The sequence below is a fragment of the Populus alba genome, chromosome 12 (genome assembly GCF_005239225.2).
Source record: "Populus alba chromosome 12, ASM523922v2, whole genome shotgun sequence".
In the NCBI taxonomy this organism is placed as follows: Eukaryota; Viridiplantae; Streptophyta; class Magnoliopsida; order Malpighiales; family Salicaceae; genus Populus; species Populus alba.
The window spans coordinates 6,152,936-6,171,692 of record NC_133295.1 but is presented as its reverse complement, the minus strand read 5'-3'; the positions used below and the strand labels follow the sequence as shown (position 1 = coordinate 6,171,692).

The 18,757-nt window shown below is 31.2% G+C and overlaps 1 protein-coding gene across 1 annotated transcript; it reads right to left on the bottom strand.

Moving 5' to 3' along the window:
* Positions 1-4,943: 4,943 nt before the first annotated feature.
* On the bottom strand, positions 4,944-13,409 carry LOC118030219 (DNA mismatch repair protein MSH2). The gene is made up of 13 exons (XM_035034231.2): positions 13,151-13,409; positions 13,015-13,064; positions 12,815-12,847; positions 11,075-12,148; positions 9,843-10,397; positions 9,660-9,770; positions 9,476-9,565; positions 9,308-9,379; positions 8,930-9,040; positions 7,475-7,601; positions 6,724-6,926; positions 6,002-6,154; positions 4,944-5,442 (listed from the first exon to the last, which is right to left on the bottom strand). Exons 1-13 carry the CDS (start codon positions 13,203-13,205, stop codon positions 5,242-5,244), a joined length of 2,835 nt encoding a protein of 944 aa, XP_034890122.1. The 5' UTR covers positions 13,206-13,409; the 3' UTR covers positions 4,944-5,241.
* Positions 13,410-18,757: the final 5,348 nt, after the last annotated feature.

The window sequence follows — 18,757 nt, the reverse complement described above, 5'->3', positions numbered from 1 at the left end:
AAACAAAGCGCATTTAAATGTTGCCTGTTTATTTCTCCATTTCGTTTTAAAAAAAAAAATCAATTTTTTTTATTTTTTATTTTTTTAAAATTAATATATTTTTATTATTTTTAAATTATTTTGATGTGTCAATGTTAAAAATAATTTTTAAATAATAAAAAAAATATCATTGACATGTATTTTAGCACAAAATTTTATTACAAAAATAAACTGCAATTATACTCTTAAACAAGTTCGTCAAGAAACTTATAAGCTTCTTTTAAATTTTCATAATTAAATTAAAATAGATATTTATAAAAATAAAGATAATAATTTAAATTCTGTTTTAAAAAATACACTTTATTAACTAAGTTTTTATTTTTTATATTCATGTATCTTTTAATGAATATTTTTTTTTATTATTAACATGTTTTTTTTAAAAAAAATTAAAACAATTAAAATAAATATTTTAATCATTTAGACGAAGGAGAAATAATATTTCTTCAATCAAAATATGTTTTTATATTTATATATATGTTTCTTTTAACAAAAACAATTTTTTATCTTAAGCATTATTATTTAATAAAAACTTATTATAATTTGGAAAATAAGTTTCAATTAAAAACATAAAAAATAAAATGAATTTAATTGAATTAATGATTAGTTCAAGTCAAGTTTAATTTCATGGCCAAGACTTAGTAATGGAGTATCACTCTATTTTTTCAAGAAAAATAGATAAAAGAAATATTACACTTTTCTTGGTATATTTCTGTTGTAAATAATAAAAAAATATTAATATTTTTTATTTAGTATTTATATAATGACTTTTGATATGAATTTGATAATTTTAATAAATACAAGACTTTGAGTTTAGCAATTATATCTAACCTAAGAAAATATAATTCTAGTAAATATATTAGATTCAAAATACTTGGGTTTGGCTATTATATCAAATCTAAGATAATATGAGTCCATCAAATATATCATAACTTGTTAAATCTTGAAAAATAATTTTGTATTGAGAGAATATCTTTAAGAACAGTGTTTGTATACATGTCAAGTTATAGTTTGTTTCTATTCATTATATCTAATATGTATAATTTGTGTTAAATTATGTTTTCTTTTATCTATTAAAGGTTAGGTTTCAATTTAGGTATTGTGATTCAAGTTATAGTTGATTTGTGTTACTATCATAGTATTCTTATATACAGATTGGTTCAAGGGTGTTCTTCATGCTTAACAATTATATTTTATGACTTGGTTTTGCATTTTTTTTTTCAATTTCTATTTTAAGGGAAGTTAATTCTGATTTCTGGGGCGAGGGCTTCAAAAGCTAATCAGGTATATAAGCCCTGTTGAGCATAGAGCATTTTATATGTCATGCAGTATTCTTTTTCTGTATTTTGTGCAGACTCTGAAATTATATTTTATGACTTGGTTTTGCATTTTTTTTTCTAATTTCTATTTCAAGGGAAGTTAATCCAGATTTCTTGGGCGATGGCTTCGAAAGCAATGTACGTATTGTTGCCAGGCAATCCTTTTTTTTTCTTTTTTCTTTTTGTGGCAGTAAATAAAATAGTATGGTCAATTTTATATGCAGGGCTTCATGAATTCTCCAACCCTTTTTTTTTTTGTGCTGTGATGATTTATGAACTCTGCGCGCATTTGGCAACTTGGTTTTTTTTTTTTCTTTTTATGGAATGGTTTGTTGGAAGGGTGTGGACGTAATAGGAGTTTATTATGCATATCTAAAAGTGTGATAATGTTATTTTTTAAAGTGTATTTTATTTGAAAATGTATTGAAAAAATTTATTTTTAATATAGATATATCAAAATGATCTAAAAATAAAAAATATACTTTGAAGGCTACGAGTTTTTCTTTCACAAGAAAATAAGTTTAGGTTCTTCCTTTGTTTTTCTTTTTTATTTTAGTCCTTAAATTTCTTTTTTATTTATTTAATGAAAAGGTTAAGGATTTTATAATTGTTGTGATTTGAAACTTTATTTTGCGCATCCTTTGGTCCATGAGAGCTTGAGAAAGGAGAGAGAAGATTATCACATAACCCTATTTCGGTGAAATAAAATATCAATTTTGATATTAAATGATTTCATTTAATGGGATGAGTTTTTTAAGGGTCTTTTTTAACCTTTCTCTTGCTAGAAAAAAGTAGATTAAGGCTCGAGAATCATAAAGTGTTTTTTCATTCGAGTTGATTTTTCATTTTTAAATTGATTTTGTGCTAGTTTAAGAAACAAAATATCATAAAGTGGGGCATACCATGCTTATATTTAAGAAATTAATCTTATCCAATTACAAAACAAAATTTCTTTGAAAAAAAAACTAAATTTAACAAAGAATGATAAATAAAAAACTCGAGATAATTGGATTATTTTTTAAATTAGTGAAAAATCCTATAGAAAGAAAAAAAAATTAATGGAGCTCAATCTCTAATTAAATTAATTGTTGAAGGATAAAATTAAAAAAACATGAGTTTTAAAAAAATAAATCAACACTAATCTTCTAAAGTTAAGTTAATCTTTTAAATTTAAAACCTGTTAAATTCTAAACTCATGCTCAATCAAAAAAGTCCGAGCACTCAAAAACTTCAAATTAACTTCCAATTAAATACAAAATAGGAAAAAAAAAAAGAAAAAAAGCCAAGTCATAAAAGACAATTTTAAAGCATGAAGAACAGGGAATGCAACTGGGACATACCCCTATGGAAAATCCATCATGAAATGTTTGGCCCGACCCTTGAACTAATCTACATATATATATATATAATGAAACATTTTGGACATAAGAATGCTATGATAGCAATACAAATCAAATAATTTTTCAAGAAACGATTGCTTATATTATTAACCTTAGTAATAAAAATCAAAGTAAATTGTAAAAAAAACCCATCGCTTACATTCCTAACATATGTTGGATGCAATAAAGGTAATTCGGGACAGGCAGGAGTTGGAGGTCTCATTCGGGACAGTAATGGTAACTGGATAGGAGGTTTTGCTATCAGCACAGAGATCTGTTCATTTGTCAAAGCTGAACTGTGGGCAATGGTTTGTGGCCTGGAACTGGCTTCGGAGCTGGGCATTAGGAAATTGCTTCTCGAGTTTGATTCTACTCTAGCTGTTGAATTTGTCACAAAGACTCAAGCGCAAATTGATTCGAACGATGCACTCATCGCCATGGCTAGAGGACTGTTAACCAGAGACTAGGAAGTGCAAATCCAACATGCATTCCGGGAGGCCAACGTGGCTATAGACTGGTTAGCTAATTGAGGAAATGATTGATTCTATGCTTGTTATTTGGATATCTGTGCAACTCTCTTCTGATGTTTCTTCTGCTAAGAGTTGCGATTGAGGTAATTCTTTTACTTTCTGGTGAGTTAATTAGCTCCTCAAAGTTTTTAAAAGTGTATTCTCTGATTCTTTGAGTTGGCATTAATGTAGCTAGCTCTCTTCTTGGTTGTTGTTTTATCACCCCTAACTAGCAGCATATATTCGGTTTATCTTCCTCTATATACATCCCTTTTGAAGCATGCATCTTGTCTACTCAGATTTAGGTCTTTTTTTCGTCTTTCTATGAGCCAAGTTTTCATTATTGTTGCCGTTTATCTTTATCTATCATCTACTAATTTACATTTATCTGCCCTTGTTTTTCAAGCTGCCAAGCAGTTCAGCTAAGTTTGCTTTGAGCTGTTTTTACATCTTCATCTTTCAACGTTTTACTGGGTTTTGGCCAATGCTCAAAGCAAGTAGTTAACTACTCAGGTTTGTCAAAGAACCTACACTGCCTCTCTTTTTTATTCATTTTTCGACGTGATCATGGTGCCCAGTTTACCTATCTTTTATCTTTGTCCCTGAAAGATTATGTCTTGTGTTTTTTTTTTCTATGTTGATTTGCATGGGGCTCATTGTTACAAAGCACTCATGAAATCCTACACCTGCATAAATCTAAAAGTCTCAATCCCTTAAATCTTTAAAAATAAAAGGTGGCCATTTGATGTGAGAGATTAAACTACATGGCAATTGTGATACAAACTAGAGGGTAAGAAAGCAAGAAATCTTAAATCGATATGTAAAAAAAATAATTCAAAAAAACTAAAGTTAGATTAACACATTCACAAGAAAGCTAAAATCACTAGTCCATGGCTCTTTTAACAGGTTTGACATGTTGCTCTATATTAGTTTCAAACTATCAAAAAGAGTTTCGATCAAATCAATGAACTTGTTTGTTTTATAGGATGTTTGTAACTCTTGGAATTGAATTTAATTTTAATAGTTAAATCAATTATTGTGTTTAGAGATTAAGAGTATTGATTTGAATTATAAATGGAATCAAAATCATAAAAAATAAGCAAAAGAAAATAAAAGAGAAACTCTTCGATTTACTGAAGTAATTTCAAATAAAAATTATTATTCCAAAATTACTCATCTTTCTTTTCTCTAAGAAAAAAAAAAACCTCTAAAACTTCTCTTCACCGTCTCTTTCTTTTCCTCAACAAACTTGGGTCTTGCAATCAGCTCAGACATAAACCCCTCCTCGCTTCATTTTCAGACATTAGATCATAAGAAACGATGCATCTTGTGGCACAAATCTCCGTAGCCGATTGCAAGAAGTACGAGCAATGATTCAATGGCCATAAAAGTTTCGCCATCATTTCAATCAATGAAAAAATATAGGGATAAGGATAAATCAGTTTAGGAATTCTCCCACACAAGTATGATTTTAAACAAATGGGTCATCCAGAAAAGCTTGATGCCGGTGGCAAGGTCATGGTAATGGTAACATAAAACACGTTTTGAAGATAAATGAAACAAACAATCATCTCTTAAGGAGTGAGAAAAGCACTCCAACAAAAAAAAATAAAGGGATGGGGAAGCTCAGATTTTAATCCTACATGAGAAAAACTACTCAAAAGCTATATTGTTTGAGGCAATGCATGAACTTCGTCGGATTGCTAAATGCAAACGAAAGAAATCCTTTTCCATTTTCTCAGAATAGCTCATATATTATACATGAAAATAAAAGAAATTTGTTTGAGCCCCAACAAGGATAAATTACATATGCTCAGATACAAGAGACCAGTCCCCAACATGACCTAAAATTGATCTGAGCCCCAACAAAATTTTAAGAGACCACTGAGCCAAGAAACGATTACAAAACCCAATACCTGCGTCAAGCATAATGTTCAAATACTGTACTCGTTGAGACTTTGCAATATCTAATTCAAATATTGATCCATCCAAGGACAACTAGAAGAATTGCTGGAGCCAATGGCAATTTACTGCATCTTTCTCCAAGTCATCTTTCAGTTTGCCTATCTGTAGCAGAGCCTGCTTCAAGTCCATTGTGTCTAATGGCAAATCAGAGAAGTCCTTCAGAAACCGGTGAGCCCGAGCTGCACCTTTTGACATATCATCCATATTGCACTCTCTCTTTCGTTTGGATCCAACCTACAAATCATAAATGAATAGGTCAATATTCCAACCTAATAGAATGCTTTGTGATAGTATGGTATCGTTTTACCAAGTTCAGTTCACGTGAAAACTTTGCTATCAGAAACAGAAAAACGTTTCGAGAATGCTATACAGCATGAAAGTTTTGGGACTGCCAAAGAGTGACATGATGTTCCCCTCAAGACTGGCTCAAACACTGGAGATTACTGACAGGAAATCTATACTCCATAGTGCTATCTCAGTCAATCAACTTGAATTCGAAGTTGTTTTTCACACTACAGCAGTGGAGCATCAAGCCAAAGGTCTTGATACTCTAGCATGTAAACTCTGGATGGCTTGCTTAGTAAGGAGGAGAAGTCAAACCAGAGTGGCACGTCCCTTCAAATGTTGACACTAACTGAAACGTCAAGGCTTGTATAACATTGGCCTACATACCACTGTATCAATCTAAGGCTTATCAACAGAAATTATCAGAAAGCTCATATAACTAGAAGGCTATACAGATGGTATAGAGCCGATGCTGAGCTAGAAGCTTTTGGATTCATTAAAGACAAACCTCTTCTCTAGCATCATCTGAAATGATTGCAGCAGGTGAGAAATCTTCCAATTCAGCAGCCTTTTGTCGGGCAAGGGCAACAACACTTTCAGGAAAGTTAGCAAATTCTGCAACATGAATACCAAAACTTTGATCACAAGCCCCTGGCTCAACCTGGAATTCAAGATTGTATGAAGGTCATTAGTGTAAGCATTTTAAACTTTCTTTTGCTAACCCAGTCACTCAAAAGCAGAAGAATCGCATCTAGTCAGAAACTAATCCTATAATTGCTAGTCCAACAATGATATATGCCACTACTAAGAATAATGATTGAAGACCGTTGTTTCTGTGTCAAATAGAACTCGTATCATAATAGAGAATCCAAAACCCAAAAAAATTAAATAAAATAAAAATTGAAGTTCCTCATTTTCTTTCCTTTTTCTCCACTTGTTTTTCCATTATGTAAGCAAAGCTTGCTACACAACAAAGAGAGTAATTGAAAGGAGTGATGCAAAGGAAAACACTAAAAACCACTCCTTCAAAGGTCTTTTCTCCTTCATGTCATTTATAGTTCTATTACTCTTACACTAATCCAATCAGTTAATTACAAAGATCGAAGGGAAGGCAGAAACAACAGTTACAAAATTATGATAAAAGCTAGTCTTTGAAAAATAAAAAAACAAAAGGCATACAATCAAGCACCTGCAATTCTAGGTGCTGAGGCCATGCCTCAATGCATTTACCTTGTACAGCATGGTCAACTTGTGATTTGATGAGTCGATGTGTGCACTGACATGATAGTTTTCAACACCAACAATTTGCTTCGCATGTGGCTCCTGGTCAGCTTTTTGATGAGCTAATGCAGTCAGTTCGTGAAAGTGGGTTGCAAATAAAGTAGGTGCTTTTAACTCTCGAACCAGGTGTTCACATATGGCCCATGCCAAGCCTGGGAAACAGAACAAAACATGATAAACAAAATTACGTTTACCTATGAGGTTTACCCAAACCAAACAATAAATTCCAATATGGATCGAACAATAAAGCTACTTCATCACTTCCAACCAAAGGTGAAAAGAGGCTCTAAGCAATGTTTAAAAGCAGAAAACTCCACAGTCAAAACTACAAATAAATGAAGAAAAGTAGTTTCCCTGAACTCATCAAGAAAAAGGAGAGCAGACATGGTTAAATTTCAGAAACTCTCAAACCCCAAAGAAGTCTAATTGGATGCTTGTAACTTCAATAGCAGAACAATTCTTTAAACCATACTGATTTAAAGTAAGGAGAGCAGACATAGTTCATGCTTTTCAAATAACAGGAATGAAAAGGGGGGGAAAAAGAGAGAAAAAATTTCAAAACATCCATTTAACAGTTTTAAAAAAACTTTAACTGAAACTTTTTTAGGTTAGATGATTTAGAGAGCTTCAACCACAACTTCAAATAAAAAAACCCATAAAAACCAACTATCCCAAGGCTCTGGAAATCGTTGAAACCTACCAAATCCATCATAAGTTGATGTCCCGCGGCCTAACTCATCAATGATTATCAATGACCTATCTGTTGCTCCTTTAAGGATTGAAGCAGTTTCAAGCATTTCTTGCATAAAAGTAGAAACTCCACGCATCTAAAAGAAAGGAAACAGATGCATAAACTTCAATAGCAAGGAAACATGTAACATCCATCCTTTCATTGTAAGCAAGTAATATAATCACCTTCACAGAAACAAAACAGTCAAACAGTCGAGTAGTGAATGTGATACACAAGACACCAAGTAATCACTAAAATATGTTGTTCAGTTTCAAACTCTCTGGACACATTTTACAGGTAAAAAAAAAAAGAAGAAGCAAAAAGCACAAAAACTAATCAGGTAAATTTTACAGGCATATATATATCAAATTGGTCCATGCTTATCACATGGTTAAACTACTTTTTAAGTGTACTAGCAAATATACTAGTAAAAGTTTCCTGATACTATCAGCATATGACAACAGAATGACTTTTTTTTTTTTTGGAATTAAGGCGTTATCAACTACATCTATTATCTGACAGGCATTTTGTAGCATGTTTTGATTAGGTCCAAAGATTTTATATATCTTGAAGTCTATGCTGCTAAAATAATCCAATATCTAATGGTATTACAAATACTTTACAAGTTCAAATTAATGACTAATGCAAGAAAAAAAGATCTAAAGAGTGGAGGGTTTAGCTCAAGTTTTTCAACTAGTCTAGGATGAATATAGATTTAGATGGATGAGGAGATGAGAATCAAATTAGTGGCTTAATAAAAATATTGAACTAAGACAGTTTTATACCAAACAGATTTCAAATTGAATTTTTTGCTGTCGATGCATTAATAGACTGCTATTTGAGATTGAAATCTTATTTTTTACATCCTCAGAAGCACAAAAGGAAAGCAAATCTATTTGCTCTGTACCTTAGCATTTGGATGTAAATTGTATCAACAATTCAGGTATTTATTTTTTTCTGCCCTTCTTGTGATGCACTCTAATTTATTTCTACAAGTAGTTAAAACTCAATGCAACACATACATCATGCTACAGCTGATGTTTCCGATTGTATCTCGTTATCAAACATTTCCCTATCAAAACACACAAACATATTACATTTTAAAATAGCAGAGCAGGGTAAAGCAGCTAGATTTAATCTTGTGCATTGATACAACATAACATAGGTTCACAGCTACATCCTGCAAAGGTGACCTTTCCCAAGGCAAATAATAGGATGAGTACATGAGCATTTCAACAGCAGACATGAAGCGTGTAGGAACTTTGAAATTGATGATTATTGAGCATAGAACTTTACAATCCTGGAGTAAAAATCAAGATAATAAATATGCAGAAAGGAGCAAAAGCAGATAACTTCCAAATTCGTTGCATCCACGACATTTATTTTCAAGAGTTTGAACTTTAAAAGGCTGTTTCACTGACTCACTTGACAATCACCAGCACCCACACGTGCAAAAATGCAATCACGTACAGAAATAGTAGCCTTGTCACAGGGAATGAAAGAACCAACTTGGGCCATGAGAATATTCACACCTATCTGCAAATGAAACCAAATTATACAGATATAGCAATCTTGGAAAATTGTCAATTAACTTGATAGATTGAAGATCTTGTGAAACAAGAAATTGAGAGGGAGTTCGGTGTCTCCCATTGATGAACATCAACTCAATTTGTGTTGAGTCAAATGCATTGACAGACTGAAATATCAATAAGATCTAAAAATTCTAGAGGTGAGAGTGATATAATGAAAGACAAAATAAGTAACGAATAGCGGCATCACACCGAATCATAAAAACATCCATACTTGCCGAATAAATGTGGATTTCCCACCCATATTAGGCCCTGTGATTATTTGGAACCAACTCTTTCCCCTGACCTGATTCATGGAAAGATAACAAAGAAACATTAATGGGGCACTTGGATATTAGAAGTCCAGAAGGAGCATGCTCTCCTTCATCAATTGAATACTCACAAGTTTGCAATCATTTGGAATAAAATTCACCCAATCCTGAGCTTCCACACATGGATGTCTACTCCCTTCTAATATAATATCTCCCACGTCCTATAACAGCCAAGAGGGTAAATATCATACCATAAAGCTTTTCCAAAACAAGAAGATAGATTAAAGGAAGGAAGTGAATGGAGCAAATAATTACAGATGGAGTGATGTCAGGCCTTGTGTATGGAGTAGGACAACTAGAAGCCAAATCAGCAAAACTAAGTAAGACATCCATTTCAGAAAGCAAGCCAGATAAGTTCTCAAACACCTGCAGCATAGAACTTGCATTAATCAAGAATAAGAGCTCTGTCGAAGTCAGTACATGATAAAGGATGAATACCTCAGAGAAAGTTGCTGTAATTTGAACCACTCGACTGACAAGCTCCTTCTGATGACTCTTATAGTTCTCAACTATCTTTTGGTACTGGTCACCTAATTTTTTAAGTTTCGTGTTTGTGAATTTTACCCCATCCTTACGAGTTTCAAGGACAATAAACTGGGTGGTCAGCTTTTTCCGTATTTTTGGCTCTTCCTTCTTTGTAATTCGGAAGACATGACCGTATTGCGTTCCCTTATCTAACTTCAATCCCTTATCTAGAGGAAGGTCAAGATCAGAAGCAGTTTGTTTATGCAAATTGTGTATCTGGTGCTCCAATGACTCCTGTTCAGCTTTTAGTGCACCTAAGGCAGCTTCATAACCAGGTGAAATCATGTATTCCCCATTGTCAAGTTGATCTAGGTCAACAGCAGTTTCAACAAGTGCAATGAACTTATTCAAGTGGTTATCATCAGTCCACACCTCAAGGAACTCCAAATACTTTTCCTTGATAAGGGATGAAAATTGGCCATCGTATCGTTCCAGAGCACCTTTAATGTATGGCAGTCTTATGATGGACTGCATCCCAAAAATGTATCAAGTTAAAAAGAAAAACAGAGGCACATTAACTGAGAGATTAAAATACAATTATTTTATAAAAATAGCGTAGAACACAGTGCATGTGATAATTAATTAGTTAAAAAAAGCAACATGAATAATTATTTAAAGGATAGTATGAACTTCGCAGCATGGACACTTCTACATAGCATAAGAAGAAAAGAGCAAAAAAGGCCGAGAAAGAAAGAAAACAAACAAAAAGTTCAACTGCAGATGACACCAGCAAGTTCTTTTCTGAAGATTGATCAGCATTTCAGTTCCATAACAGGTTGCAACTCCACTCTACAAGTTCCATGTAACACTAGGCCACCTTCGATACTACTTCTCTGTAGCATCAAGGGAAAGAGAGTGCCAAAAAAGGAAGAATACAAACACTAGCGAGCTTTTCATCTGAAAACAACCTACACTTTCCATACCAGGAGCTACTCTACTCTAAAAGTACCATATAATTTTCCTCAACCAAGGATGGAGAGTGAGAATAAGCAGAAATAGGCATGAAATATTAACCAGCTTGGTAGAAAATGGAGAAGAGTCAGCGTTTTAACTAATTGTCTAGTCAAATAATCACTAACCCAGCCATCCTACATCAAGCACATGCATTAAGGAATGAGTACAGGAAACAGAAAGTTGAATTTCACCTGATAAAGTTTCACAATATGGTGCAAGCCAGCTCTTCCTTTCTCAACAATGTGCATCAGTCGTTCAATATCTGAGATTCTTTTCAGATGCTGTCTTAGATCTTGGCGAAGCCCGGTATCGTCCACAAATGCCTGCACCAAATCTAGCCTGGAGTTGATTGCATCTACTTCCAATAAAGGCTGTTTTAGCCACATATGAAGCAATCTTTTTCCCATCCCAGCTGTACAAGTTCTATTCATGAGACCAAATAAACTAAAATTTTTGTTTGCATCAGTTTTGCTTTCAAGGACATTCAGTGCCCTCGTGGCAGCAGAATCAAGTCTCATGTAGCTGTCAAGATTGTACTTTCTAATTCTATAATTACCATAATTGTTCTCGTCTGCAAGTAATTCTGCATAGGACAATAATGCTCCCAAAGCACCAGGTGCAAATTCAAAACCAGAAACTAAATCTCGGACTGGTTCAAGGGGACCTTTGACAAGCCTACCAAGATCCTGCACCAAATCTCTTGTTTTGAATTCATTTTTCTTTCTCTCAGTTAACATCACACCGCATTTGGTCAAAACATCATGCAGAGTTCTGCAGTCATTGGACTTGCCACTCTCCATGGGCAAAAGGCATTCCTTGCAACTGAGGGCAACTAAAGCTGACTCGACATTTGTAAAGTGGCTATCATCTAGAAATTCAGCCAGCCCAATAACTCTTTTTGTTAAATCAACATAACTCAACCCAACAGTGCACCCATTTTCACGGAAGTTTAACAAGAGTGCAACAACCACAGGAGAATCCTGCATGTCATTGTTTGCAAACAAAACATCTTCAAAACTGCCAAGATTTCCAGGAGTCCCACTTTTCACTAGTTTCCAATTGGATCCACTCCCTTCATAGAGCTCAAGAGTATGGTCTGTTCTCTCCAAAAGAAGATCCCGGGCAATTGTTTCAAACATGTTCTTACTAATGCTCACACTAGAAAGACCATTAGATCCACTCCCCAACTGGCGCAAAGCAGTTGTAGTGTGGTAGTATGTCTTTGCAATGAAGGTCGCATTTTCAGCATGAACTGTATAATAGTCCTGCATATTTAAACAAGATTAATAACAAAGTTGACAATTGTTAAGTTGACAAACAAAGAAACCAAAATGAAATACTTATAAATTCTACTTATGAAGAACAATAGCTGGTAATTTGTGAGATCATAGTCATCACAATAACCAAAAAAAAAACATGCATGTCATAAGAAAAGGGGTAGCATTTATAGAAAACCTTATAATTCTGGCTTGCATTTTAATAATCTATACATGTGTGTATCTGAGCTAGTTTGAAATAGCATCCTTACTTAGGAAACAAACTTCTTCGGAGATGCCACCAGTGGTGGACATCAAGATCATTTCTAACACAGGCATATTGTTTTCCTTGTGAATGACTTGGTGTTGTAATATTGATGGCAAAAAAAAATTGAATAGGTAATAGAATGCAAGAAACAACAAGGATAAATTTCCTCTAAAAGCAGTATCGTCATTGGATTGTAAGAATACTGAATTCCTCAAAAGGAAACAGTGTTCATTGATCCCTTTAAAGGATTCCCTAAATCATACTACTAATTCCGTACTAAAACAGTTAAGTTTCACAATTAAAGATGAAAATCCAACACTTAATGCCAAATGGAGATGAACTCATTCCATATCAGATCAAGATAGAAATAATTCAGAGGTTCAATAAGAGGCCAAACATGAACTGACCCGCCTATCAAAGACCCGAACCGCCCTAGGGTCCTGCAACATCAAACGCAAAAACGAAACACGCCCAAATAAAATAAGTAATTAATAAATAAATTCTAAACACTAAAACAAAACTATAAATAAATAACCCAGAACTCAAAATTATTTTCTTTAAGAAATGCTTAATTTTCCAAGCAATTAAGAGATTAATTAGGACTTACATGGGGTAGGGTTTTGAAGAAAGAGAGAAACCCTTGAGCCTGCTTAGCATCTGATACAAAAATTTCAAGAATCAAATCATTTCTCAACCCCGGGAAAAAAAAAAAAAAAAAAAAACGAAAACACTAATTATTTTACCTAGCTTGAGCTCAGGGAGCTTGTTCTGTTCTTCAAAATTGTTATTTTCACCCATTTGATTATCAAAAAATTAGGGTTTCGTTGTTGGGGTTTATAAAAAGTTCAAGAAACTGAAGTGTGGCCTTATATAATCTGGTGTTGTAATGGCGGGAGAGGAAGGGACAAACTGGCGGGCTTTTGTGGGCGCGTGTAATCACGCTCGGAAATGGCTCTAATTTTGTTTCGTCTTCCAAACATTAATTAACAAGAACCTTAAAAGCGTGGGAAAACACGGTTTCATAAACACACAACATTTTAGATTAGATTGAAACAATGTTTTTTTTTTTTAATTGATTTAAAAAAAATATATCTTTACACATTACATTGAGTAAATTAGATTTTGATAGTTTGTTTAAGTTTATATTAATAAAAAAAAAAGTTTTATTTTTACAAAAAAACTGAGAATAAGAGGAACAGAATTGACAATGAGGCAAAAATAATGGTTTTCCCTTTTGTTATTATTTTTACTGTGCTTGCCTTGTTTTTTTTTTTTTTTGTTCTATAATTTTTTTTATTGTTCTTGTTATTGAAAAAAATTCAATTTTATATTTGCAAGTTGTGTTAATTGAAGAATAAACTTGATAATTTATCATAATGTTTTATATAAAGTTAGTATGGTGTCAAAAAATATCTAGGTTGATGTTTGATTTAAAAAAAATATTTGATTGTTTTTAAAAAATTAAAAATAAAAGGATCAAAATTGATAATGAAAAAAAACAGGAGATTTTTTTTTACATTGTTCATCCAACGTTTTTTCTATAAAAATAGCATGTAGCTTTTGCCAACTTTATTTTTGGTCTTTTTAATAAAAGTATATTTTGTTCTAAAACTTCATATTATTCATATATCATTTCTTGAGTTTGAGAAAGATAATCGCTAGAAAAAAAATAAAGAAAAGAAAAAATCATTAATGAATTATATTTTAATAATAAAAAAGATTAATTTTGATGTTAATGTATTCTATTAATTGACTATATTTTTCAGTAACAATAATTATTGTTAAAAAACAAACAATCTATATGCAGGGGCCTTAGTTTCCTTTTATAAATAGATAGATGATAATATATATATATATATATATATATATATATATAGATTTTTTCACAACTTAAACATTCTTTTCTTAGGTCCAAATTGTTTTTGGTTCGACCCATAGTGCAGTAATAATTATCATGAGAGTAGTCGACTGAACTAGGAAAAAAAAAAAAAAAAAAAACACATGCAATGCACTTTCTGTTTATTTTCTTATAAAAAAATTAAAATTTGAGTGGATAAAATTTTTAAAAAGGGAAAGGCCCTTGCGTACAAGCCTTTCCTTTTATAAACAGATGATAAAAAAATAGAGTTTTTCGTGACTTTGAACTAAGTTTTTTTTTTTTTTTAATGGTTAAACCACAATTTAGTACAACATTAAAGTATTTTTAGAAACTATTATTTTAAAAAAAAAATTATTTTAAAATATATCAAAATAATATTTTTTTATTTTTAAAAAATTATTTTTGATATTAATACATCAAATTATCTGAAAATATAAAAAAAAATTTAAATTTAAAATAAAAAAAATTTTAATTTTTTTAAAATATATTTTTAAAACACAATATTAAACACATTCTTAATTTAATAGTAGAAAATAAGGCATCATTTTGTTAACAATAATTATTGGGCTCTGGGATGTATCCACAAACTTCTTGTAAGAAATGGTAGCCCACGAAATGAATGTTTTTCCAACTAAACCAGGAAGCAACCTAGTTTAGTTGGAAAGAGAGAGAGAGAGAGTAACATTGTATCATCTCCATAACAAGAACTTTTTTCTTCTTCTTTTTCCAACCTTGTTTATAAGATATCTCAGTTTTGAACAATCTAAAAGCTTTGCGTAGAAAGAGCTTTCTTTCATAATCAAAGTAATCTGAGGCCTGATCAAGTCCCTAATCCCAATTAAGTTCATGCAAACAGGCGGCAAGCCCAGAAACCACATGCATGCATACACAAAGAGTTGTTTAGTTTTTGTCGAGTTTCTTAGGTGCTCTCCTTGATTGTTTTAGCTGATTCAAAAGGAACCATCTTAGCAGCATAAATCATGCATTTTCTCTTATAAGCCTTTAAAAGAAGTAGAAGCACAAGCACTCCATCTTAGGCAAAAAATCTTATAATTCCTTAATCACTGCTCTAGAAATTACAGACCTATATATGCATGGGGACTGCTAGAGAGCAAGAAGGGGAATAATGTTAACTTAAGCAATTGTGCAGGAAAAAAAAAAAAAAACAGAAGAAAAAACACAACACAAACTTCCAAGGACCTTGAAAGATCAATGAAAAGCGGTGAGGCCGGGGAACAAAACAACCCAGTGCTGAAATCCTATGGAGGACAGACCCCTAAAACAAAAGAAAACACATAGCAATTATTACAGTTTCTTACCTGAGAGATAAAAACCAGACAGCAACAACGTAAGATGACTGAAAATATTTGTTTGATGAGTGTAATTAATTCTACATCGCATTCACCCAATTCATGATGAGTGTATTATTTGTTGACAGCAACCATTCTAGACAAATACCGGAAACAGAAGGTGTCTGAGAATGAAAAAACCATGCAGAACAGATTCATACAATGCAAGAAACAAAATAAAACATAAACTGGAATAATTCAGACTTCAACCAAGAAGCAGGGACACAGGTACGGGCATATAAACCCTGGGAAAAAAGCACACAGAACGTATAAGAAAGGAAATAATCTTACAGCCCAGTATTTCTACAAATAAAGATCTTAAGAGCTTACATATATATATACCCAATGACACCCCAATTCCAAGGGAATTTTTTTATTTAAAAAAAAAAAAAAGCACCAAGCAAGGTATCTTTAATTTACCACAAACATCTATATCAAACTCAGAAAAAAACAGACATGGAAAAGCCTCGAAGTAAAAAAAAAAACAAACCAATGAAATCAAAAGGAAGAATGAAAACTACCAACAACCCAACCAAGTCAGAAGAGAGATTAGGCAACCGTAACCTAACAACCTGGTCAGAATCGAACTCAGTATCAAATCCAAAAAGAAACCCATCAATCTATTTTTGCACATCTGAGAGTAATATATATGTAAGAATCATTGCACATCTGAGAGTCATATACAATCTATTTTTGTTAAAAAAAAATTATTATTTTAATTTTTTTTTAATATTTTTAAATTTTTTTAATATTCTATTTTAAAAATAAATTTTAAGAAATAAAAAAATATTATTTTAATAATTTTTCAAAAAAAAACACTTAAAAATAAACAATCGAGAAAGAGGCCGCCCACTGCACCATTTTGCTTTTTTGCTAATATACTTTTATTCTTTCTATTTGGGTATCTACAATTTTAATTAGTTATCAATTAAGTACTTGCAATTTTAAAAGCTAACAAATATCCATTTTGCATATATAATTATGTAGTCCATGAGTTAAATAAAATTAGAAATTTAAAAACAACAAAATTTAATGAAAACGATTTAAGAAAAAATAAGAATAAAAGATGGCTTGGCTTGCTGGAAAACAAAAACGAAAACTCAGATTCCTCAATTTCTTCCCACTCTCACAAAATCAAACAAATTTCCACCACTAATTTTAAAGGACACAAAAACAATTATTTTTACAGAATTAGAATTGGAAACATAAATTCATTAAACAACAAAACTTCTTCTTCTTCTTCTTTTGTATAGTTTTACATATGTTTTGAATTCACTCACAGTAACATATACCAAGTTTCAATATATACCAGGTTACAATAACAACAACAACAACAACAATAATAAAACGTCTGGAAACATTGGTTATACCTATATTCTTAAAAAATTTAATTTTTGTTTTTGTTAAAAATTAATTTTTATATATTTTGGATTGTTTTGATGTGTTGATCTAAAAAATAATCTTTTAAAAATGAAAAGGTATCATTTTGATGCATTTCGACACTAAAAACATTTTGAAAAACAATCGCAATCATACTTCCAAAACAAGCTTAGTATTTTGTTGCTTTTTTAATTTTTTTTTTCTTACCTTGTTAGCTATGGTTAATTTGTTAGACACATTTTTTGATAATGTTCTTTTAATTTGAATAAATTAATATTATTATGTTGTTTTAAGTCTTGACCATATATATATAGTGAACTAGGTCATATATACACGCATGACCTATGTAAGATTACGAAGTGGATATTTGTTAGATTCCAAAGTTAATAACAAACATGGCCGCCTACATGATATTACAAAATAAAAACTCTCGAATATATAAAAATAAAATAAAATCTCAGACACTCAAATAAAGAATAAAAACACAAACACTTAATTAAAAAATAAAAGTGAAACGTTCATGCACACGCAACAGCTAGCGATGTCAACCTGACGTGTTAATTTGACGTATATGTTAGTATTTATTTGACATAATTTCACAGGGAAATTATAAGGATTCCTAAATTTCACATACTCAAATAGAAAAAAATCAAGTAAAAAAATATGAAAAGTTTGAATGCCAAATATGCTGTATATATTCTCTCAATTCATCCACTAGCTAATTAAGATGAGGGAAAACAATTAAAAAATAGAAAAAAAGTTTGTTTTAAATATTTAATAAAGAGAAATGCTAATGATTGTTGCTTTTGATGAATTCTGTCAACACACTATCAATTTAACAAAGTTTGTTTTAAATATTTTCTTTTGTTTTTTTTATTATAAACCAAAATTGAGCATGTCCTTAAAGGGGTAAAAATTTTTCATTCATTTTTCTTATTTATTTTGTTTTTGTTTTGTTTTTTTATCATTATTTTTGTTTAATTTTGTGTTTTTAATAATTTTATGAATTAATAAATATATTGAATTTTAGTTGTTATTGAAATAATTTTTTCATTATTTTGTTGAATTTTAGTTTTTTTTTTTCAAATTTTTTGTTCAATTTCAAGTAAATGTGTAGCATTAATTTTAATTATTTTTTTGTATTTATTCCATTTAAAAATATTATCACTTACAAATAATTGTGTTGAATTTTAGTTGTTGTTGTAATACGTTTTGCAATATTTTGTTGAATTTTAGTTGTTGTTTTCTTTTCAATTTTGTTATTTAATTTTAATTAAATATATTGGATTAATTTAATTATTATTTTGAATTTTTTTAAATTTAGAATAATTTTTTATAAATTTAGGATTAAAAATATTATCACGTAGAAAATGAGAACTTTCTACGAAATTGAATTATGCTAAATTGTTAGAATAAATCGAATAAAATCAACTAGTTGGTGGCATATATATTTTGCATTTGCAAGTTTAAAAATTTTGAGTAATCTCCTATATAGAGAAGGTGTTGCTGAATTTTTTTAAATAAAAATTATTTAATTTTCTTTATCTATTAATTTATATAGATGCCTAGGGGAAAGTCAATTGAACGTCATGAGAATATGATTTTGGCTAGTTCTTCTAGTAGCGATGTTGACATTCACGAGTCATTAGCTACTAACCAAGAACAAGTATTTGAGGCATAAATATCAACTCGCGATGTAGGTTCATCTAGTGCAATGCTGCAATGTCGAGGGGGTTTCCCTT